At 45.6% G+C, this 24,515-nt stretch overlaps 1 protein-coding gene across 9 annotated transcripts in view; it reads left to right on the plus strand.

The window, feature by feature from the left end:
• The window catches only part of LOC137095328 (regulator of nonsense transcripts 1-like), a 479,058-nt gene that overhangs the window by 352,907 nt on the left and 101,636 nt on the right, over positions 1-24,515 (plus strand). For 5 of the 9 annotated variants that reach the window (XM_067461830.1, XM_067461831.1, XM_067461832.1 and 2 more), the window contains exons 20-22: positions 7,046-7,127; positions 14,534-14,695; positions 21,363-21,440. In XM_067461830.1, coding sequence (XP_067317931.1) covers positions 7,046-7,127; positions 14,534-14,695; positions 21,363-21,440 — 322 coding nt within the window. Of the gene's footprint in view, positions 1-7,045; positions 7,128-14,533; positions 14,696-18,698; positions 21,441-24,515 lie in introns of those variants that run through there. The other 4 variants (XR_010908826.1, XM_067461836.1, XM_067461835.1 and 1 more) reach the window with 4 other exon arrangements.

Consider the following 24,515-nt stretch of genomic DNA (forward strand, 5'->3'; position numbering starts at 1 on the left):
TTTGTAAAAGAGAGCTTTATACCTCATCCATGTCCTCAGTAGGGAGGCTCGCACAAAATGATTACCAAAGTTTTTTCTTTTAGTTCTCTATTATACCAAACATATGCGTGCCATCCTACTCTCAGGTCATGACCTTCTAAATTTAAACACTTTTCTTTGTCTAACGTCATCCAGTCTCTTATCCATGACAGAGCACATGCCTCATGATAAGTCTTCAAATCAGGAAACCCCAACCCTCCTCTAGATTTTTTATCTATCAGATTTATATAGTTTATTCTTGGCCTTTTTCCTTTCCAGACAAATTTCAATAAATCCTTCTTCCATTTTTTGAATAGGGTTTGATTTCTTATTATCAGAATATTTTGAAATAGAAATATAAGTTTTGGTAGAACATTCATCTTTATTAAAGATATCTGGCCAAGAAGTGATAGGTTTACAGAATTCCATTTTAGTAGATCTTTTTGAATTTTCTTCCAAACTATTTCGTAATTATTCTTCAGAAGTTGACCATTTCTCGCTGTAATCCAGACTCCGAGGTATCTAATTTTCTTAACACTCTCTATCCCCACTTGTTGTTGTATCTTTACTTGTTTCTCCTTTTCCACATTCTTAAATAGGAGCTTTGTTTTCTTCATATTCATTTTAAAACCTGCCACTTTTCTGAATTGTTCTATTTTAGTTATCCAATTTTGTAAGTTTTTCTCCGGATCCTCAATTATTCCTAATAAATCATCCGCAAACGCTCGTATCTTGTATTCAAATTTTCCAATTTTCGCTCCTTTTATCTTTTCATCTTCTCTAATTTTCTTCATTAGGATCTCCACTGCCATTATGAAAATCAATGGGGATAATGGGCACCCTTGCCTGGTACCCTTTGCTATTTCAAATTCTTGTGTCATTTGACCATTTATTTTCACTTTAACTTTTTGAAATTCGTAGATCACATTAATAGCATTATTAAATTTTTCCCCCATGTCCAATTCTTGTATTAGTATCTTGAAGAAATCCCAATTCAAATTATCAAAAGCTTTCTCTGTATCTATTGATAGAATAGCGAATTCTTTTTGATGGTTCATCTCATAATATTCCAAAAGATCTAGAACGTTGCGTATGTTTTCTTTCATATGTCTATTTGGCAGAAAACCTGTTTGCTCTTCTCCAATCCATTTGTTTAAGAATAGTTTTAATCTTGTGGCCATGATGTTTGCAAATATTTTATAATCCGTGTTTAAGAGGGAAATTGGCCTATAATTTTTAATATCCGTTTCCGGGGAGCCTTCTTTGTGTATCACTGTGATCTCCGCTTCCTTCCAAGAATCTGGTACCTTCTGATATTTCATCGCTTCATTTACAATAACTTTAAGTGTTGGTAATAATTGTTGTTTGAAGGATTTATAAAATCCCGCTGTAAACCCATCAGGTCCAGGGGCCTTATCTGCATCCATTTTATTAATTGCTTTTTCAATTTCTTCCTCAGATATCTCTTTATTCAATGCTTCTCTATCTTCATCCGTTATTTTATCTAGCTTCATTTGGCCTATGTACTCCATAATGTCTTCTTTCATTATATTGTCTTTTGTATATAATTGAGTATAAAATCTCCTGAACTCCTCTATGATTTCTTTATCCGTCCTCAAGTATTTGTCTGCAGTTGTTATTTTAGATATATAATTTATTTGTCTTTTTTTCCGGATTTGATTTGCTAACCATTTACCAGGTTTATTCGCATTTTCAAAAGTCTGTTGTTTTAAAAATTTCATTTGTCTTGACTGGAGTTCTAACTCCACATAGTTTTTCTCTTGTTTTAGTGCCAACAGTTGTCTCTCTATTCTTTTCGATGGTTTTCATTTTGATTCCATTTCCTTGGCTGCTATTTCTGCTGCCAATTCCTTTATTCTTTTATTCCTTTCTCTATTCTTCCTTGATCCTTGTTGTATAAAGTGTCCTCTCAGAACTGCTTTAAATGCATCCCACACCACTCGTGGCTCCATTTCATCCAATTTGTTTATTTGCAAAAAGTCTTGAATTATTTTATTGTAGTATTCTTTATCTTCTTCTGTTTTTATCAGGTTCTCATTTAATCTCCATTTTCTGAGACAGTTTTTGTGGTTAATAACAATTTCTAGCGGGCAGTGGTCAGACAGATCTCGTGGTAATATATTGATCTCCTTGACTTTTGCGGAGAGATTCCTAGTTATCCAACCCATGTCTATCCTCGACCAAGATTGATGTCTATTCGAGAAGAAGGTATAGTCTTTTTTATCTTTATTTCTGTTTCTCCATATATCTTCTAAATCAAATTCTTTCTGAAGGTCTGTAAATTTTTGTGGAAGTTTGCCTTCCTTAGACTTTCTAGTCTTCAAGCTTTTGTCCATTTGGGAGTCCAATACCCCATTAAAATCTCCTACCAGAATCAATTCATCAAATTCCACTTCTTTCAGTTTAACATTTAAAAATTCAGCAAATTTTATCTTTGGACCATTAGGCGCGTAGATGTTACAAATCAAAATTTTAGAATCTCCAATTATCATCTTTACTGCAACACATCTTCCTTCTAAATCTCTAAAAGCCAATTCTGATTCTATTGTTTCCTTTACATATGTAACTACTCCTCTCTTCTTTTTCTCGTATGACGAATGATATTCTTTTCCTAATTTTTTGTTCGGTAGGTGTGCTATATGTCTATCACAGATGTGCGTCTCCTGGAGAGCTATTACGTCATAACTAGATTTCTTCAAACTATTCCAGACTTTCTTACGTTTTTGGGGGGAGTTCAATTCATTAATATTGTTAGAAAAACATTTTATTTGTCGCTCCATCTTGTTATTCATTCTGATCTAATCCCAGTCCTATGTCGCCTGAAGCCATTTCCGCTGTTCCAGTTGTTGGTTGTTCCATACTCTGTCCTTCTTTTCCTTCTTTTTTTCGTGGTGTCATTCTCTGTGGTTTTGGATCTTTCGAGAAGTAACTATAATCCTTTGGTGATTTGTATCTTGCTTTTTTAGCTTTAATTCCTTTTCTGGGGGTGGATAATCTTCTTTCTTCAGCTCCTTCTGTTTCTTCTTCTTCATCTTCTTCTTCTTCTTCCCCCCCTTCTCCCATCTCTTCTTCTCCCTCCTTTTGACTCATAAGTTTATCATAAAATACCTTTGCCTTATGTTCAGATGTCAACCAAAGTCTTTCTTCATTATAGGTCACCATTATTCCTTCTCTTCTTTCCCACCTGAATCTTATCTCCCTCTTTTTTCAGCTCCTCTGTTAGGAAAAAATATTTTCTCCTTCTTGCTAAAGTCATCTGCGGAAATTCCTTCAAGACCACAACTTTCTTTCCTTTATAACAGATTGGGTTTCTATTGCTATTATACAAGATGTCATCCCGTACCTTCTTTCTTGTAAACTTCACAATCACATCCCTATCCGTCTTATTTCTCCTGGAGTAGAATGATGAAATCCTGTAAATTTGATCCACCTCTTGTTCCAATTCATCTTCCTCACACTCCAAACAACTTGCCAGCATTTTAATTACCATTTGTCTTATATCTTCTTTCTCCTCCTCCGCTATATTTCTAAGTCTTAATTGGAAATCCATTTGCATTTGCAGTAGTCTCTCTTGTTCTAGTTCCATTTTCTCTCTTTGTTTGTCCAGTCCTTTTATCTTCTGCGCCATTTCTGATTGAGTTCCCTCAATTTTCTCTTTAAAAACTTTTAATTCATTCACTTCCCCATGTAATTGTGATATATCTTTTTTGATCTGGCCAAATTCTTCTTTTATTTCAGTTTTCATTGCCTTAAATTCCTCTGTCATCTTCGTGATAATTCCCTCTTGTTTCTTATAATATTCCTCATGCTTAGTCTTGACCTCCTCCTTCAATTCCACCTTCAATGCATCTTGTTTTTCTGATATCTTTTTTATTTCTTTTAGTAGATTGTCCATTTTTGGGTTTATGTCCAAAGATCCCCTCCGGGACTCTGGTTTTCCTTGAGTTGTCATCTCGGATCCCTTCTCCCTAAAAAAAGGAGAAAGTCTACTTTCTTCTTCTGCTTCTCCCCTCTACTTTATCCTTTATTACTCGTCTACTTCTCATCCTCGATTGATCAAAATTCGTCTGCTTCTCGTCTTTGATGCCCCTCGCCCTTCGTCTACTTCTCTTCCACGTCACCGCCGTCGTCGTCTACTTCTCGTCCTTGTATCGTCTGCTTCTTGTTCTGTCTCCTCCTGTCCTCTGCTCCTCTTCTTTTCCAGGTTTATCAAAATTTGTTTCAGAAAATCCCTTTATTACAGATTTATTCTCAATTTTATTTCTGGCCGCTCTGTATTGGACTTTCTCTATGGTTTCCAAAATGGCGCCTGCCCTCCTTCCGCCCCGTCACTTCCGTCACTTCCGCCCTTCCTTCCTTTCTTTGTTTCTTCCGGTTTCTCGTTTGTCCCTGCAATCAGCCTTCCGTTTCGTCACTTCCTTCTCCTCCACTCAGCCTGCTTGTTTATGAAGAAGGTTGGAGCTAGACACAACAATTATGGCGTCAAGGTCGGGCACACTATCGCTTTTTCCCTTTGCTTCCCCAACGGGGGGGGGGGGTGATGGGGGGGAGATATCCCGTCTTCTTGTACTTTAAATTAAATTTAGAATTAATTTAAGTTAAATAGAGCGGCCCGCTCACTATTTACTAATTTAAGAATTCATTCAAATTGTCCCAGTTGCCAGAATATCGTATTTAATCGTATTTAATCTTAAATAGATCTTGATTCAGTCACTCTGCTCCTTTAATTCCTTAATTTATCTATCGGAAAGCCAGTTAATGCAATCTCTTCTTTGTTAATTTCTATAACTTCTTCTTTAGTTCTTTATCTTTCCATATTCCCCCCAGCTATTTCTAGCTTAGCTTTTTCTTCTTTAAAATTCGGGAACAAGTTCCCATTACCTGAAGATGGGGTCTTTCTTGTGTCTCTCCCCAAACTGGGGCTTCTTAATTCTTCTTTCTTCTTCAATTTGTGAATGGATTGGCGGCAGTTGAACAAGCCTTGCGGCTTGATCCTTGTGGGGTGGCTCGCTTTCCCCTGTGCTGCTCGAACCCTCCCGACCTCTCCTCCTTGAGGGGGGAGAGATCTCTGGGGTCTCAAGCCCACTCTGGGATTCGCAACACCTTTGCAAACTCAATCCGGCAAAGGGGGGAGCATTCAGCTCAACCCAGCCACCACAACACAGGTCCTCGTCGGGAGCTCCCTCTCGACAAGGCTATCCCGTCGCCATGTCCACCAGAAGTCGCCAGGAGTAAGACTTTCTTACTCACCCCCTGCAAATGGCTCGGGTCTGTTTGGTTTTTTGTTGAGTTTTTAAGTTTTTTACGTTGTCCATTTTCCGCTTTTCAGCTTTTCCATTTGTACATTTGTCTATTTGTTTGTTATCTTTTGAAACTTGATGAACTGCTCTTCACCGGCTGTACTGTTTTGGCTGTGTCCTTTTCCCCTCCACACTTAGCGCTGCTTGAACATTCTTATTCTTCTCTCTTCTTTCGTGTCTCCCCCTTAGCACCTTCCCGTTAGGACACAAATTATTAATTTTCAGAGCCTTTGCTCAAAACTCTTTGGCTTTTGCCTTCTAATCTTTTAAAATACTACTTGCAGTGGCTGGCAGTTAGTACAGGCCTTTCAGCCTGTTTCACGTGCAGTCACTCGCGCCCCACAATTACTCATCTGCCTTAGGGTTGCAAGGGTAGCCGGTTTGTAGTTATCAGCTGGGTACAAGCGTACCTCTCTGTATCCATCCCCAGAGGGAGGGGAGCTCAACTCAACCCAGTGACTCACCCCACATATCAGATAGTTGCCGGAGCTTCAACTATCTGCATCCTGCCGCCATGACCGCAAGCCGGAAGTCCCCCAATAGGCCAAAATTTGACCGGGTTGGGGGGGGGGATTGATTTTGTCATTTGAGAGTTGTAGCTGGCTGGGATTTGTAGTTCATCTATAATCAAGGAAAATGCTGAACTCCACCAGCAATGGAATTGAACCAAACTTAACTCACAGAACTCCCATGACCAATAGAAAATACTGGAAGTGTTTTGTGGGCGTTGATCTTGAGTTTTGGAGTTGCAGTTCATCTACATCCAGCGAGCACTGTGGACTCAAGCAATGGTGAATCTGGACCTAACTTGGCATGGATACGTAATATGCCCAAATGTGAACACTGGTAGAGTTTTGGAAAAATAGACTTTGACATTTGGAAATTGTAGTTCCTGGGATTTACAGTTCACCTAGAATCAAAGACCATTCTGAATCCCACCCAATGATAGAATTGGGCCAAACTTCCCACACAGAACCCCCATGCCTTGAAGGGATTCAATGGTACAAGCCTCCCTCCAGCATTGCATGCTCTCCCTCGCCCCCACATGTGCACCATGCTGCCATGCGTCACGCACACCTGCTCTCTGCTTCTTACCTGGAATCTCAGAAACAGCCTTCCCCTTGGCTGAGACAGTGGAGTAGTGCTTTTGGTGGGAAGATTCACCCTCTGTTTCCAAAAAGGAAAAGAAAGACAAGATGAGAGATTTTCAGAAATAATTTTCAGATCCCTTTGAAACCCCCTCTCAGTTCTCCCAGAGGTCCCAACCCCCAGGTTGAGAAACTTGCCCAATGCAAACTTGCCTAACATAACAAGTTTGCTTAGCAAACTTGCCTGGCATGATGTGAGTTGTAGTTCACCACAAACTCATGCATTTTTTTTGCAATTAAAAATGGACTTTTTCAAATAATGCAAGCAACATCGGGTACCCAAGCTAGTATAATATAAAAACTATTTGTGACTTGGCTTACCTGGAGGAAAGCAGCTTGCATTACTCTTGATTAGAAAATATTTTGCCTATATTTGCATGGGCTTCCTTTCTGTCCGGCAACAATTCTGAGAAAAGTTCCACCAAATTCTTTTCTAAATAGTGAGGGAAAACTCTTTTGTGTTGTCCTCTTAACCTTTGCTTTCTGAGATAGCTGTCCTGTTTAAGAGGAACAAGTTCCTGCTCGAAGCATGTAGACATTCTATATCTCCTTCCCCAGGGGGGCCGCTTCATGACCACCGCAATGTATGATGCCCGCGAGGCCATTATCCCCGGATCGGTGTACGACCGCAGCAGCCAAGGTGAGAGCCATCTTGAAGCAGAGACTCTTGGGTGGAATCGCCATGCTTTCTGTGCCCTGCATCCTCATCCTGTGCCTTTTTTGTTGTGCCGCTTGCAGCCTCTGTCATGGTTCCTTCTGAGACTTCACAAGAATAAGACTTCAGAGGAATCCATGCTATAGATAGATTAAAAGGCTGTTAATTGGAAATATGTAAACAAAGGGTTGGGATGAAAGGGAGGGGAGCTGTTGCTGGGGGATATGGCCAAAAGCTTAGAAGTCAATGTATGCCAGGAACAGCAGATACTTAGTATGAATAGAGGGAGCGGGAGCCAGGAAGAGGAGAGAGCAGCTGAGGGAGCCATTTCCTCGATGCTCTCCCAGCGAAGGATGACCATGCCTTCTGGTATGATGGCGGAGAGGTAACAGCTGACTTGCGGAGCGGTCTGGTGAGATTCTTCAATTTAACCCTAATCCCTTCCATCCAGAGCTCCCCCAACTACCAACCATCACCATTGGCAACCGAGGGTTCGAAGGAGCCCTCAGGGGGTCTTTTGGTGGGTTTCCACTTAAAGAGGGGGAGCTAAGAGGGAGATAGAGGAGAGGTAGAACGCTGAGGCCACCTCCATCTTTGGCCTGGCAAGAGCGTTCCCTCCTAGCCGCCTGACTGCTGATGCCTGACCACCTAAGTCGCTGCCTATCCACCTAATCACTCGTCCCAACCTCGGACTGGATCTAAAACCTACCGGTGGGCTGCCTCGTCTGTCCCCTTGCTGCTGCTCCGGCTCCGTTTCCAGCTGGCCGGGCCCCGCTGCCTGCTGCCTTTGGCTTCCGCCGCCGCCGCGCTGCCGCGCACTCTTGGTCGCTGCATTGCTGCTGCTCCTAGCCGGGGGGCTGCTCTTCCCCTTGCCGCTTGGATCTTCGCCTGGTTGGCGTTCCGTCGGCGTCCCCTTCTTCGGTGCTTGGCTGTTCCTTCTGCCTTTGGTGCCGGCGTCCTCCTGCATCTCCTGGCGGCTGGCGCCATTGCTTGGAGGACCTTGGCCGCCATTGGTTAGAGGACTCGGGCGGCCACTGTGTGGAGGACCTTCCACTGAGCGCCGGCTTTCCAACGCGCCGGCCTTTCAGAGCACCGGCTTTCCGGCGCACCAGCTGTCCCTCAGCGCGCCAGCCTTCAGCGTGCCGGCTTCCCTGAGCGCCGGCTTTCCATCGCGCCTGCCTGTCAATGCGCCGGCTTCTCCACCGTGCCGGCTCTGACCAGCCGCCTTGACCAGCCGGCTCACTTCCCGCGCCAAATCCTCCAGGAGGAGATAGGCCGCGATTCTTCCCCTCGCCACCGTCATCGCAGCCGAGGCCTAGCGTGCTAGTATCTTCATCGCGGCCGAGGCCTAGCGCGTGGCTCAACCGGCTCTTTGGTCAGGTTCCAGCTGACGCTGCTGCCTGTGGCTCCGGCGCCCGGCGTCCTCGGCCCGGCCTGGTTCCAGCGCTGCTCGCGGCCCGGCGGCCCGGCTTCCTCTGTGGTCCCTCGCCCTCCGGGGTCTCTCAGCATCTCACGGTCCGGTAGGGGGGCTGGCCTTCCATCGCACCACCCCCTGCCATTCGGCCGGCCCTCCAGTTTCCAGCTCGGGTCGGCTGCTCTGAGATCACCGGGACGCCCCTTGGACTCTCTTTTGCCATCCTCGACGCTCCCACTTGGAGCCTGTGTTGTCCGAGTGTGTTGTGTTGACCAGTATGTTGTGTTGACCAGTGCGTTGTGTTGACTGAGTACGTTGTGTTGACCGAGTACGTTGTTGTGTTGACCGAGTACGTTGTTTGCCATCTGGGCCGACTGACTGCATATTCCAGCTTCCTGGGCCGCCAGGCCGCTATCGGAAGACCACCTACAACAATTTTCGTGCTGACCGACCATCGAGTTCTTCCATCTGAACTCAGCTGAGCATTATCATTCCTGTGAGGGGGGAGGGGTGTGCTGTCTGCTGTCATACATGAGTCGCCCTCCATCGCAACCATTAATTTCGAACCCGGAGGCTAACACCAACCACCTATTGACGCCCATCCAATATCCATTATTCCATATTATTCCATACTGTATGCCATAGCAACGCCATTAATAACAACTGTGTTTATCTTTGCACTATCCACTGCACTTTAACAGCCTGCAAGTTCGCTTAGAATAGCACTTTGTCAACCCCTATTCCTATTGCTGCTAATCCCATACTTTATGCTGCTATTGATCCATCTTAGCACTTTACCTCCATGCTGCACTTTAACAAATTCTGGCTAGATACCAATAGCACATTGCACATTGCACTTTAAGAACCTAGAGAGAGTACCCGCTACACATTGAGATCGGGAAGCGTTAATAAGTGTATTGATAACTGCTATCCATGTGCTCCCCCATTCCTTGGTACCTTCTATCTGTACTGTTAATCTTCTGTGGAGGGGTCTAGGGATGCAGCGGGCTGGAGACTGGGGAAAACAATGGGACGGGGGGGGGGGGAACATAGGGGATGGAAATGTGAATTGATTTAAGATCTCAACAAGCCATACAACTAACAATGAAATGCAAACTGAGATCACAGGGATGGAATGTGGCATGGAGGGGGGAGGGTGTTCCACCAGCCGAGGGGCCCCCATAGAAGTGGTGGTGGGGAAGGGGAGATGCGGAACAAGGAGACCAACAATTCGGCCTAGGGATCGTGCACCAACATTAGTAATTCCAAACCGGTCTCCTTATATGGTAAATTGGTGTAACCAGGTTGGCGGTCCCTCCGGATTGAAGGTGGTGCTGTTGAACTCCAGATCTGTCAACGGAAAAACCACCTTCATCCAAGACCTAATTTTAGATGAACGGGCAGATCTGGCGTGCATCACGGAGACCTGGTTGGACGAGGCTGGGGGGGTGAATCTCACCCAGCTCTGCCCACCAGGTTTTTCCGTGCAGCACCAACCAAGATCTGGAGGGCGGGGAGGCGGGGTTGCAGTGGTCTATAGAGATTCCATCCCTCTGACCAGGGGCCCCATCCCGCAGACTACAAATTTTGAAGGCATCTACCTGAGAGTGGGTGACCGGGACAGAATAGGGATTCTGTTAGTGTACCATCCACCTCGCTGCACTACAGTCTCCCTACCTGAGCTAGCGGGTGTGGTCTCGAGCCTGGCATTGGAGTCCCGGCAGCTCCTTGTGCTGGGGGACTTCAATGTCCACGCCAAGACGGCCCTTTCTGGAGCAGCTCAGGACTTCATGTCTGCCATGGCAACCATGGGGCTGTCCCAACAAGTAACTGACCCCACTCACAGTGCAGGACATACATTGTTTTCTGCCAGGGATGGGAGGAAGGTGGTGGTGTTGAGGAGTTGACCATCTCTCCGTTGCCATGGACCGACCACTACCTGGTCAGATTTAGGCTCACTGCACCCCCTAACCTCTGCAGAGGTGGAGGACCTATTAGAATGGTCCACCCCAGGAGGCTTATGGATCCGGACGGATTCCTGACGGCTCTTGGGGAGTTTCCCGCCGCCTCGGTAGGTGATCCTGTCGACGCCCTGGTTGCTCTCTGGAATGGGGAGATGACTAGGGCAATTGACACAATCGCTCCGGAATGTCCCCTCTCAAGTAGCCGAGCTAAATTAGCGCCTTGGTTCACCGAGGAGCTGGCAGTGATGAAGCAAAGGAAGAGGGAACTAGAGAGTGTGTGGCGTTCGGACCCGAGCGAGCCAAATCGAACACGGTTTGTGTCCTTTCTGAGGACATATGCCACGGCAATAAAAGCCGCAAAGAAGGCTTTCTTTGCGGCCACTATTGCGTCTGCAAAGAACCGTCTGGCTGAGTTGTTCCGAATTGTCAGAGGTCTTTTGAATCCCACCACCCAAGGTGGGATCCCTGACAACTCGACCTCTTGCTGTGAAGCTTTTGCTCGGTTCTTCGCAGACAAAGTCGCTTTGATCCGTTCTGGTCTGGACACCATGTTAAATGCAGTCTCTGTGGATGTAACAAGAGCACCTGCTTGTCCTATTTTGATGGATTCATTTCAATTGGTGAAGCCCGAGGATGTGGACAAGATACTTGGAGGAATGAGGCCGACCACGTCCATCCTAGACCCCAGCCCATCCTGGCTTCTAAAGGAGGCCAGAGGGGGATTGTCTGAGTGGGTGGAGGTGGTGGTTAATGCCTCCCTTTGGGAAGGCAAAATTCCAGTGAGCTTAAAGCAAGCTATAATAAAACCGCTGTTGCAGAAACCATCACTAGACCCCACTAAATTTGACAACTTTCGGCCGGTTTCCAATCTCCCCTTCTTGGGCAAAGTCCTGGAAAGCGTGGTGGCCTCACAACTCCAGGTATTCTTGAGAGACACGGATTATCTAGACCCGGCACAGTCTGGTTTCAGACCGGGACATGGAACTGAGATAGTCTTGGTCGCCTTAGTGGATGATCTGCGCCGGGAGCTCAACAGGGGAGTGTGTCCCTGTTGGTGCTTCTGGACCTCTCAGCGGCCTTCGATACTGTCGACCACGGTATCCTTCTGGGGTGCCTTGCGGAAATGGGTCTCGGAGGTACTGTTTTGCAGTGGCTCCGGTCATTTCTGGAGGGTCGTTCCCAGAAGGTGTTATTGGGGGATACCTGTTCATCCCCACAACCATTGTCTTGTGGGGTTCCTCGGGGTTCTATTCTGTCTCCCATGCTGTTTAACATCTACATGTAGCCTCTGGGTGAGATCATCCGGAGTTTCAGGGTACGGTGTCACCTGTACGCAGATGATGTCCAACTCTGTCACTCCTTTCCACCTGCTACTAAGGAGGCTGTCGAGGTTCTGAACCGGTGCCTGGCTGCTGTGACGGTCTGGATGAGGGCGAACAAATTGAAGTTGAATCCAGACAAGACAGAGGTACTCCTGGTCAGTCGCAAGGCCAAACAGGGTATAGGGTTACAGCCTGTGTTAGATGGGGTCGCACTCCCTCTGAAGACACAGGTTCGCAGCTTGGGTGTGACTCTGGATTCGTCGCTGAGCCTGGAGCCCCAGGTCTCAGCGGTGACCAGGGGAGCATTTGCACAGCTCAGGCTCATGCGCCAGCTGCACCCGTACATTGGGAAGTCTGACTTGGCCACGGTAGTCCACGCTCTTGTCACATCCCGCTTAGACTACTGCAATGCTCTCTACGTGGGGCTGCCCTTGAAGACGGCCCGGAAACTGCAACTAGTCCAACGCGCGGCAGCCATGATCCTAACAGGAGCGGAGCGCAAAGAGCACACAACCCCCCTGTTGCACCAGCTCCACTGGCTGCCGATTTGCTACCAGGCCCAATTCAAGGTGTTGGTATTGGCCTATAAAGCCCTAAACGGTTCCGGCCCAAGATACCTATCTGACCGCATCTCGGCTTTGAACCCACCTGGACTTTGAAATCGTCCGGGGAGGCCCTGCTCTCGATCCCGCCAGCCTCTCAAGCACAGTTGGTGGGGACGAGAGATAGGGCCTTCTCGGTGGTGGTCCCTCGGCTGTGGAATGCCCTTCCTGTAGACGTCAGGCTGGCACCATCTCTCATGACATTCCGTAGAAAGCTGAAGACCTGGATGTTTGTGCAGGCGTTTGAGTAATTCAGTGCAATTGTGGTAATTTGAACATAGGAACGGAACAATGGACGACGAATTTGGATCACGTTTGCATGATGAGGCGATCGGGGGATGGGATTTGTGATAACTGTGTATTGTTGACTGTTTATTAGCTATTAATGGAACTTTGTAATTTAACTGTTTTGTATATTGATTATTGCTGTTTTTATTGTCTTTGCTGTTTGGAAACCGCTGTGAGTTGCCCTCGGGCTTGAGATACAGCGGTATACAAGAATAGTAAATAAATAAATAAATAAATAAATGCCTCAGAGCAAGGACCTGGGTCTGAAGGAGAAGTTCAAGAGCCTCTTAGGCCTCAGAGAGTCCAGGTCCAATTCAAATTCAATGCACATATGTTTGATGTTTTACCATCCTTTGGGAGGCTTCTCTCATGTCCCTGCACGGGGAGCTGGAGTTGAGATGGGAGCCCCCCCCCCCCCCCCCCCGCTCTTGAAGTGACCTGCAGTTTCTCAAGTTGCTCCTGACATTAAAAAAAACCCTTGCCTTCTGAAATGCTCTCTGCCTTTATTGTCATTTTGTGTTGGACTATCAGAGTAAAGGAACTCTGTGAGCCATGATGCAAGCTCATGCAGAACCTGTTCAGAACTCACTTGGGGCATTTTGTCATCTACAATATGTGCTGGATCATGGAGGACAGAACCCACATGGAGGACGCTGTATTACTGCAAGGGGACGTATTCTTCCTGAGAATGGAATTTTGGGGGCCCCACTGGCTACAGACCCTCAAAAACTCAGCCACATCACTGCTGCCTTCTTTCTTGAAGGCCATGACTTGTCCCAACACTGTTGTGTCTTATGAAAGAGTCCTTTCCGTCACACGGCTGATCAAGAAATATAGACATCTGTAGTTTGAAATGCAATCTTTCCTGGTGCCATATTACACACCTTCTTTGGCACAATGCCATCTGTCTTGTGAATTGTCTTATGGGGTATAGCTGTTGACAGATCATTAAAAAAAACATAAAAAAAAAGAAATATAGACATCCTCTTGTACATCATGGAGCAGTTCTTGTAGCAGCTGCAGACCCGGACCAGCCACGAATTGAAGTCTATCATCCACAACTTTCTGATCACCTGCTGAAAGCCAGTGGAGGAGCTGTACAACCAGAATGATTTCAGTTGATCACAGGAGAGATACTTTGAGCTGGTGGAGAGATGTGCCAATGAAAGAGCAGTAAGAGAGTCTGAGAAATTTCCTGTTGCCTGGAGAGTTGAACTCATTGGAGCATTGGATTCAAATGACAAAAAAGCAGATTCTACCTAAACATTAGGGAGAATTGCCTTACAGACTGACATACGAAGTAACCTGGACGACGATGTTGGGATTGGTGCTATATTTTATATGTTTTACATGTTTAATTGGTTTTAATTTGTAATGGCACTCCATGCAGTCATGCTGGTCACATGACCTTAGAGATGTCTATGGACAATGCCTGCTCTTCGGCTTAGAAATGGAGATGAGTACCACCACCACCCATCCCACCCCCCACCCCCGCCTTCCAAGTTGGAAATGACTGGACTTAATGTCAATGGGAAACTTTTAGCCTTTTTATTTGTGTTTGTACATTTAATTGATTTCAATGGTTAATTGTGTATATTTTGTTTGATCTTTGTATACTCATAGCACTGAATGTTTGCCAAATTTGGAATCTCTCTTGGGATGAGATACAGCGGGGTAAAAATAAAATAAATTTCCAGATCATTGCAGGTTAGAAAGAAAGTTATCTTTGAGACTTTTGGCATGGAAAGCCTGGCAGATCAGATGCTTCTAAACTCCTCTGTTTCTGCTCTTGTTTTTCCAGGCCGCCCCTCCAACATGTACTTCCAAACCCATGACCAGATCGGGATGATCAGCACCAGGCCCAACCACGTCACCGCCATGAACATCCCTATCCCCTTCAACCTGGTGATGCCGCCCATGCCGCCCCCGGGATATTTTGGGCAGGCCAATGGGCCCACTGCGGGTAGGATGTTATTGGGACTTGCAGGCTCTACTCTGAGGGTGGAAAGCACAGAGGGATGGGGTCACAGTCCCTTCATTTGCTAGGTTTGTTGGGTATCTGAAATTTTGTGCTCACAGAACAGTTTACCCTGCATTCTGTGCTCACGGAGCAGTTTACCAAGATAGGACCCCAACATTATGTATTTTTTGTTCCTGGGTTTTAAATGTCATTTTCTAATTGATCCTATCATAAAAATATGGAAAAAATTGTGTTGGGCAGGTGGGCTTATTAACAAAAGACTGTCCTCATAAATGCACAACAGCGTAGCCCATCAGCAGCAGCCCAAAGTGACAAAAAGAACAAAACACATAAACCAATGTTATCTCTTCCATAGGAGTCAATTCTTTGTAGTAAAATAATATAGTTGCACTATTTACAATAACAGGGTTTCCACAACACAAATAAAGTGCAACCTTCACATTGGAGCTTCACACACAAGGCTTCTCTCACACAGCAGTCTTTATACTAGAGCTTTGCACATGAGCCCTATAACCTGTGGCTTCTTGCACTGAAGCTTACATCACACTCCTTGGGATGACATTAGCTTTGGCCCACTGACTCGAACAGGCTTTGGCCTACTCACTCTCCTCAGGACGACATTGGCTTTGGTCTACTGCCTCTAACAGATTTAATATTTCTGACATATTAAGATGCCAAAACTTTTTTTTGCAAGAGGGGCATCCTGCAACATGTTTTGCTGTGGTTTCTCAATGAGTATCCTATTGAGTATCAACCAATTAACCTGGTTTGTGGCAGCTACAAAAAAACCCCAAACAACATTTTTTCTGGAGTAGAACAACAACTTTCAAAATAAGGACTGCAAAAATAAATGGGAAATAATGCTTCTCCATCATGGTCAATTGGGAATTGCACATATGGTATTTCGCTTCCTGAGCAGAATAGCTTCGGAACCTTCTAGACAAATTATTAAACATTTTTGGTGGTAGCCTCGCCCACTCTCCAGGGGATGCCTGGATGATTTTTGATGTTTTATCATCCTTGTGAGAGGCTTCTCTCATGTCCCCGCATGAGGAGCTGGAGCTAATAGAGGGAGCTCACCCGCCTCTCCCCAGATTCGAACCTGCGACCTGTAGGTCTTCAGTCCTGTCAGCACAGTGCTTTAACCGACTGTGCCACGGGGGCTCCGGTTGTACTCTGTCTGCCAGGTGTTTATGCCTAAGACTAGAAAAAACAGTAAGTTTCGTCTTAAAGCTGCTGTGTACGAGCATGCTCTTTTATCTCCATCTGCCTTGAGTGCTTGTTAAACTGCGGGCTCTGCTCCCTTAGGGGAGAAAAACGTAACTTTGCAGCCGTTGGAAACTCAGGCAGCTGGGCAAAAGAAAAATGCAAAAAATCTAAGGCTCAGGACCACCTGAGCAACCAAGGGAAGCTTTCCAATCAGCCTAATCCCACCGGAAAGATGGGAACAGGCTTGGAGGGAGCAGGCTTAGCATCGGCCTCTAAGCCCATACTGACAATTCCTCCAATGGCATCGGGAGAGGGCGGGCTCCCTCCATCCAGGACTGAGGCGCAGCCACAGTTGGAGTCGGAGCTGCTGCCTGCGCAAGGCAAGCATGCACAGATAGCGCTGGACCCCCTGGAGATCCCGGCCACGCCAGTGATGACAGTGCTTTTAGCATTTTCTCTGCCAGTCCTCTCAGCTGCAGAGGTGCATGGAAGATGCCTCATTAGCCCAACCCCACCCTCAGGCCCTTTCATGGGATTGGCGCCGGTTTTATGCTTCGCGGTGCCACCATTGTAGATGGATGCTGGGGAGCAGGTCATCTTCAAGCTCATCTTCCTAATCTCCCTGTAGCGCGCAGAGGTACTCCTGCACACACTCTTGACGCTATGCTTCTTCCTCTCGCTGGGATGGATTCGCATAAGGGGCCACAGGTTTTCCACCACACCCTGGTTTCTGGCAAATAACCCCTAAGGTTCAGTATTTTTATTTCAGTTCTCCTACGGCTGACTCTATGCCCCTCTTCTCCTCCTACTGCTACACAAGGAGCCCTGTTGCCCCCAGTACCAATTGCGGCCATTAGTGCAGTTCAGCCAGGCCCTATGCAACCTCTGAAAATGGCCCAACAACCCCCTGGGGGTCATGACCCCCAGATTGAGAACCTCTGCCTTAATGAGTCTAATAATCACTGCCCTTGATCTCCCTGTTCCTAAGCCTCCTGCCTCTGTTGATGACCCTATGTTTCCTCCAGACCAGCAAGAACCTGTGCCCTCTGTTTCTCACTCAGAGCTGCCGTACCTTCTCAAATTGGCCAGAGTCCCTGATATTCCACCTGCCTCAGCCCCTACAATTCCTAAGATGATAGAATCTCTGTACAAAGTTGACCTTACCTTGGCGGACTGAGAGGCTTGCCCTTCCAAACCAATGCTATAGTGCCTGAAGTGGCCCAAACACACCAGCCAAAAAGATCTTCAATCATCCCGGTTAAGAAAGAAGAGAAAAACATTGAGTCTCTTGGGAAGAAAATTCATGTTTCAGATTGTTCACTCGCATAGCTCATTACTCTGCTTATATGAGTGCGTATCAAACTTTTGTGGAGCAAAATTCTACCTTACCTTGACCGCCTTCAAAAGACCAGTGTCTTCCTAGAGCCTTTCAGGCGGAGTCTACTGTTAAACTACAAAAAGATTTTGCCGAGTACATGGCGGAGTCAGCAGGGAAACTTTTTGCTACGGCAACATCCATCCACCATCATTCCTGGCTCCAAGCTCGCTTTTCTGAAGAAGGTCACTCCCTAGCGGAGGACCTTCCTATGCACAATGTTGTTAGTCTTACCACTGACAACAAGCTCAAACACACTCAAGAGGTGCACCAAGCGGTGCATAAATTTGGTTATCCTTGGCAGCCTAGTTTTCAGCAGAGGTTGCAGTAGCAGCAGTCTGCTCCCCCTTACTGTAAGAATTACTTTAATGCAGGCCCAAGATCTCACAATGTCCCCTCTTCTAGGGTTTAGGTGAGCCGCAAACAACATTATATGACCAAAGGCAGATTCCAACTCTATCAGAGTAAGGCAAAATAAAATCCAAGGGGTGCCAAGCCGCATCTTTGACCATGCTCATGCTATTTTGGGTCAGGAACAACTTGGTTTCCCAACTCCTTATGAAGCCCTTAGTTTCGGTGAGTTTGAGGCCTTTCAGGCTTATGCCCCTACTTTGTTCAAGCTAGGATCACAGTGTTTCTCAAAGTTTTTATGATTGCTATATGGTTGTTGACAGGCGTACTCCTCCCCCCCCCTTTTTTTTGAAGCTTGATCACAAATTACTTCAGATGCCTGGGTCCTCCAAATTGTTAAGGAGGGTTACTCTATTGAATTCCTGAGACAACCCCTGTTGGGCCATCTAAGAGTTGTTGGAGGAGGTTGATACCTTGCTTAGGAAGGGGGCTATCTCTCCTTTGGATCCCTCCTATCTTCACGAATGTTACCTTTCATGTTACTTTTTAGTCCCGAAACAAGATGGGGGTCAGCATCCAATTTTGGATCTTAGAGGTGTGAACAAATACATTCATTCTAGGAGATTTCAAATGGTCTCCCTCACCTCTATTCTCCCTCTGTTAAATAAAAACATTTGATTTGCAACTATTGATTTAAAAGATGCTTATTTCCACATTTTAGTGTCTGAACGCCACAGGAGGTTCCTTTCCTTCATGATTGGAGATCAGGCATTTTGTTTTAATGTTTTACCCTTTAGTCTTATGTTTATATAAATGTATTGCTGTTTCTTTAATTACACTTGCACAGTCCTACTCCAAAGGCTCCCTGAACAGCAAGCCCATGCGGCAGCCCTCTTTCTAGAGTTTTCAACAAAGTGTATGGTGGTGGTGGCAGCCTACCTCCACATGGTGGGCATTATGGTTTATTCATGTATTGATAATTGGCTTTTGGTGGCTGACTCCCATGAATGTTTGCAGGTCCACATTATTTCCACATTCTCTCTTTTCCAGTCCCTAGGTCTTGTTGTGAACCTGGAGAAATCCCACCTTCAACCTACATGCAGAATCCAGTTCATTGGAGCTGTTCTGGGCACAGAACTGCAGAAGGCCTTCCTACCAAAAAACGTTTTCTTTCCCTTCAGCCTCTGGTTGTGCAGGCAACTCAGGTGGACACAATCTCTGCCAAAGAAGTTCAGGTCTTATTAGGCCATATGCCCTCCACTACATCAGTTACATCTTATGCTCGTCTCCATCTCCAGCCGCTCCAGCCTTGGTTTCTGTCTGTATTCAACCCATGTCAGACAGTCCCCATGTGTAGCTTTTGATACTGCCACATGTCCACCAATCCTTTCTCTGGTGGACAGACAGCTGCAATGTTTCTGTGGGCTTGCCTTTTCATCAGCCTGTTCTGTCCAAGGTTGTCACCATGGACTCTTCTCTTCAAGGATGGGGAGCCCATTCAGAAAGTCTCACAGCTCATAGGCTCTGGTCCCCAGCAGAATCTGCTTTTCATATAAATGTTCTAGAGCAAGGGCCCTCAAGCTTTTTAAACAGAGGATCAGGTCACAGTCTCTCAAACTGTTGGAGAGCCAGATTATAATTTGAAAAAAAACATGAATGAATTCCTATGCACACTGCACTTATCTTATTTGTAGTGCAATGTTGTTGTTCATTCGTGTTGGAAGAAAGTTGTAGTGCAATACAATAATTAAAATGAAGAACAATTTTAACAAATATAACCTTATTAATATTTCAATGGGAAGAGTGGGCCCCCTTTTGGCTGATGAGATAGGATTGTTGTGTGCTTTCAAGTAATTTCAGACTTAGGTTGACCCTGAGCAAAGGCTGGGTAAATGACCTTTGAGGGCCGTATCCAGCCCACAGGCCTTAGTTTGGGGACCCCTGTTCTAAAGCTTCTCACAGTGGAAAAGGCCTTAAAGGTGGTCCAGCTAGTAACAGACAACATCACCATTATGTATTATATCAACAAGCAAGGAGGTACATGTACTCCCTTTCTGTTAGACCTCACGATGCGCATTTGTGATTGCTGCATAGACAGGAATATACATCTAATAGCCATCCACTTGCTGGGGAAAGAGAGCATCTTAGCAGATTCCCTCAGCAGATCATCTCTAACCCATCACAAATGGTTTCTGAATCTAGAGTTGTACCTGATCTTCCGAGCTTGGGGGTCTCCAGACTGGACCTGTTCTCTACTCAAGAGAATACCAAGTGTCCCCTGTATTGCATTCGATGTCGGGCGAATCCCAAGCAGGGGTGTCTGGGGGTATCCCTCCTGAAGTGGGATACTCACTTCCTCTATGCCTTCCTAGCATTTCCCCTTCTCCTCAGGGTCCTGGCCAAACTCAGGGACAGTGCATCCTGATTGCGTCGCAGTGGCCCCACCAAGCGTGGTTCTCCATTCTGCTGGACATGTGCAAAGGTGTGTTCAAATGCCTGTTGGGCAGGGTGGACCTTCTCACCTCTCAGAACAGCTGGGTCCTGTACCCAGATGTTCACAGTCTGAGACTCACAGCTTGGCAGATTCTTCCCAATCACTAGACCTTTCAATACACTTGTCAAAACCAGTTCTAGCGATATTGGAGGCAGCACACAGGGCCTCCAATCAACGTTCATATATTTATAAATGGTCCCATTTCTCCAGGTATGTGGCTCAGAAGGATTTGGACCCAGTGAGGGCTCCCATCTCTTTGGTTTTAGATTTCCTAGTGTCTTTGTCAGAGGCAGGACTTTCACTCTCTTCCCTTTAATGTTACATCACTGCCATGTCTTGGTACAGGAGGAAACACAGTCTTTCCTCTTTTTTCTCTAACCCCCTGGTGAAACTTTTTCTTTAGGGCTTTGGGAATAGTCCTGCGTGGAACCTAGAGATTGTTCTTTTGTCTCTGACTAAGCCCCCTTTTGAACCCATGGCCACAACTGACATGTCTTATTGAAGGAGTTAATGAGCTTAATAACGCAAAAATGCTGAAATGCTAACTTAGAGTAAAGGTACCCTTCTCGGCAAAAGGGTACAGGAGATTGGAGGCTAAAGGGGAGATTATGTGTTTTGAATATACAGGATGTTTAAGATGTCTAAAAACACAGGACGACCTGACATTTCAATGCTTATCTATATACAAAATAATATATGTTTATCTATGCTGGTGCCGCATACATAGAACTTATCAGTTCGAAGGGTCGAGATGGCAAAATAATGAGAAAAGCATTTTTAAGAATCTGATTGGAGAATGGAGCTGGGTTGAGGGTTACTCCTTGACACAGTAAAAAAATTGTATAAAAGATAACAAGAAAATTGTAACGGGACGGAAAGCCATTTCTTTGAAGGCACACTCTAATCTTCGGCTGTTCCGTCTCTGCGTGGCCATGCTGGAAAAAAAGTAAAGATTTTTGCTTCACTTAAGGAGGCTGGTTGTTTGCATCTGCTTTGTGGGACTGAGAAGTTTTAGGGGTTCCCTTTCATTTGGGGGCTCTCTGGAATCCAGTATCCCCAGAAGGGGTGATGCAGTGAAAGCAACCAGAGGCTGTTGACAGTCCATTCCGGGAGAGATGATTGCTGCCCAGGTCAGGGAGTACCTAAGGTAGATGAGAGGGTACCCGACTCCAACTGACCGGCTCCTTTGCTCATCCAGATCTTCGTGGCTTCATTTACAGAAACGCTCTGCTCAGAGGGAAGTTCAAAAATCTACCCCCTAGGAGGACTGGGCTTGAAGTCCAAACGTCAGGAACAAGGCGAGTATAGTTTTGAGTTCCTAGCTTGGGGGGAAAGTGAAAGAAGTCTAGACTAGAGAGAGAAAGACGCATCAGAAGGATGGGAGGAGAAAATGTCTGTTTGGGAGTGTGAACAACTAAACAGATACCACTCTTGGGAGAAAAATGGGGCAAAAAGAGGGAAAATGTGAAAATGATGAAAAACTGAAACCCAGCCTAATGCAATTGAAACCTAGCCTAAAAAGTGGTTAGTGAAATACTGTGCTCTAGCAGCCCCTTGCATGCCAGTAATAGAAAATCCATACCGTTCAAGCAGTACAGGGAATGAGAAGCCAGTGCTTCTTGACTCTAGCAAAGGGCAGCCAGAGCCTTGTTTGCAGCCACCTCCTAACATTCCAATCTACCCAGCTCTAAACCCAACAGCATCAGTCTCTCTGGTCATAAATTTAGAAGGCAGGGGAGTGCATTCTTGCACCACAAGCCCTAGTAACCTGACTGAGGGGCCTTCTTCCTCTACCGTAACTACAGAGAAGCCCTCCTCTTCAACTGTGACAGTATCAGAAGGGACTTTGGTAGACCAAATTGGTTTTGACAAAACTGTTGATGGCCCAGCAAAACAGGGACGAAGCCAGCCTGATGCTTTATCCCCAATAATGACTCAAAATATGGCTAAACAAAAAGTGGCCAAGGAGGCAAATGCATTTCCTTTGAGGCAAGTTGTTCAGTACGTGTCAAAGGGATATACTGGAGATGCCAATGAAGAGCCCAATGAAATTATAGCACATACTGCCTATCAGCATGTCCCATTTACATCCTCAGACTTACTAAATTGGAAGCAGCACATGGGACCATATAATGAAAAGCCCCAGGAAATGGCAACTTTTGTGGAAGGATTGATGCAGTCCCATGATCCCACTTGGGGGGATTGTAAGCAATTATTGAATGCTTTGTTTACGGCTGAAGAAAGAAAAAAGAATTTTGACTGATAGCATAATTATAGCACAGGAAGGGCATGGAGCCATGGATCCTATCTGGTATGCGCAGCAACAATCTCCGATAAAAAAGATCCTGAATGGGACCCAAATAATAAAGAACAGTATGCCCAACTTAAGACCTTCCAGAACATTTGGGTCTGAGCTATTAAGAAAGGGCCACCAAGGGCAGTGAATTTGAAAAAGCTATACACAGTAGAACAGGACAAAAGTGAGTCCCCGAGTGCATTTCTTGAACAGCTGGTTGATGCATACTGCAAATAGAGCCCCTATGATATGGATGAGGAGAGTGAAAAAGGCACAGGCAAGCTGGCTCTCAAGCAATCTTTTATTGCACAAGTAGCACCTGATATTCGTAGAAAAATCCAGAAGTCCCCTGGTTTTGCTGAATTGTCCCTGAATAGGCTGAAGGAGATAGCCACCCAGGCATATGTGAATAGAGAGGAACAAGAGAGAGGATGAAGAAAAGCAAAAGAAAAGAAAAGAAAAGCAAAAATATTTTTGATGGCAATGGCAGAAACTCAAACAGGCCAGAGAGGAAAAGGAAGAGTCCGAGGGTAAAGAAAAGAAAAAGGAAAGTTGGGAATGACAGTGTGACGATGTGTAAGTTTTATTCTTTGGTTATGTGTAGTTTGGACAGTGGTTTAGGGATGGTAAGTATGAAGGATTATATTTTATTAGAGATGGTGGCTAGTGGCTTGAGCTGAATTGCCATAGCAACGGGGGCGGAGCCAACTATCACTTCACGGCGCAGCTTTTTGAAAGTGGCAGTTGTAAGCCGGTGAGCTACAAGGAAAGACTGGTTTCTCTAGTGGGAGAAACAGGGAGTTTATTTGTGACCAAAGGGGTTACAGGAAAGGACCCGGTAGTGATAAAACTACAGGGGGTTATTGATTCTGGGTTAAGAATCAAGGTTTGGCTGGGAGCCAATTCTGTTGAATAGGCCTTTTGGCTTATTTGTTTTGTTGGGACAGTTGTCCAGGAAAAATACTTCTGCGTATAGAAACCTCTTGAAGTCTGTGCCTGAGGTTACTCATGAAACCTTACTAATGTAACCAGTCAAGATTCGTGCCTCTTGTGAAGAAACAATCAAATCTGATATACCTTGCTTGTTCTAATAAAATTGTTACTGTTCTCCTCAAGCCTTGCCTGATACAGTTGCTTCTAAGTTGAACAGCCTACAATAATAGTCAAGCCAAGAAAGTAAATGCTACGCTATCAAGTGAATAAAGCCTTCTGTAATTAACAGTCCCTTTATAAAATAGCTCCTAGGTTGATATTGATCGTTGCCCGGCTTCCTTCATAGATTAGGTGGCAGTGGGTGTTTTACCACTCGCACTTTCACATTCGGTGGCATTAAAACGGTCTCCTTTACAATTGGTGGCAGCAGTTTAACGACCCCTTTACAACCAAAGTGTATGAAAAGGAACTCTAGGAGGAAGAGCCAGAGGAAGAGGAGGACCAGAAACTCGAACAGGCCAGAGAGGAAGAGGAAGAGGCGGAGGGTACAGAAAAGAAAAAGGAAAGTTGGGAATGACAGAGAGAATCGGAGTGTATGGAGAGAAACTACAGGAGGAAGAACCAAAGAAAGAGGAGTACCAGGAAGAGTGAGAAGGGGAGCTTCAGCACCAGGAGGACCAACCTACCAGTATCAGCCTAATCCAGAAGTGGACATGGATGCCTATTATGGAATGACATGCATGGAGGATTGAGACAGACCGGTTTCCCCATTCACAACTAAGACCCCTACTATTATTACATCTGGGGAGCCAAGGGTCTTTATGAATGCAAGGGGTAAATCAATACCATTCCTAGTGATACTGGAGCAGATCGCTTAGTTGTCCGCACCCCTGTAGCCCCAACTACAAACCAGTGTGTGAATGTCATAACTGCCTCCGGTTATCGGAGGAGCTGCCCACTGCTGCAAGCAAGAGAGTGTAATTTGGCCAAACACCTTGTGACTCATCAGTTCTTATAAATGCCTGAGTGCCCCATTCCACTATTAGGAAGAGTCTTATTGTGTAAATTGAGAGCAGTATTATCTCTCTTGCAAGACATCGTTTTTAGTAGTGATTACTTCAGCTAGGCATGCAAGTGAGTTGTA

The sequence above is a fragment of the Anolis sagrei genome, chromosome Y (genome assembly GCF_037176765.1).
Source record: "Anolis sagrei isolate rAnoSag1 chromosome Y, rAnoSag1.mat, whole genome shotgun sequence".
NCBI lineage: Eukaryota > Metazoa > Chordata > Lepidosauria > Squamata > Dactyloidae > Anolis > Anolis sagrei.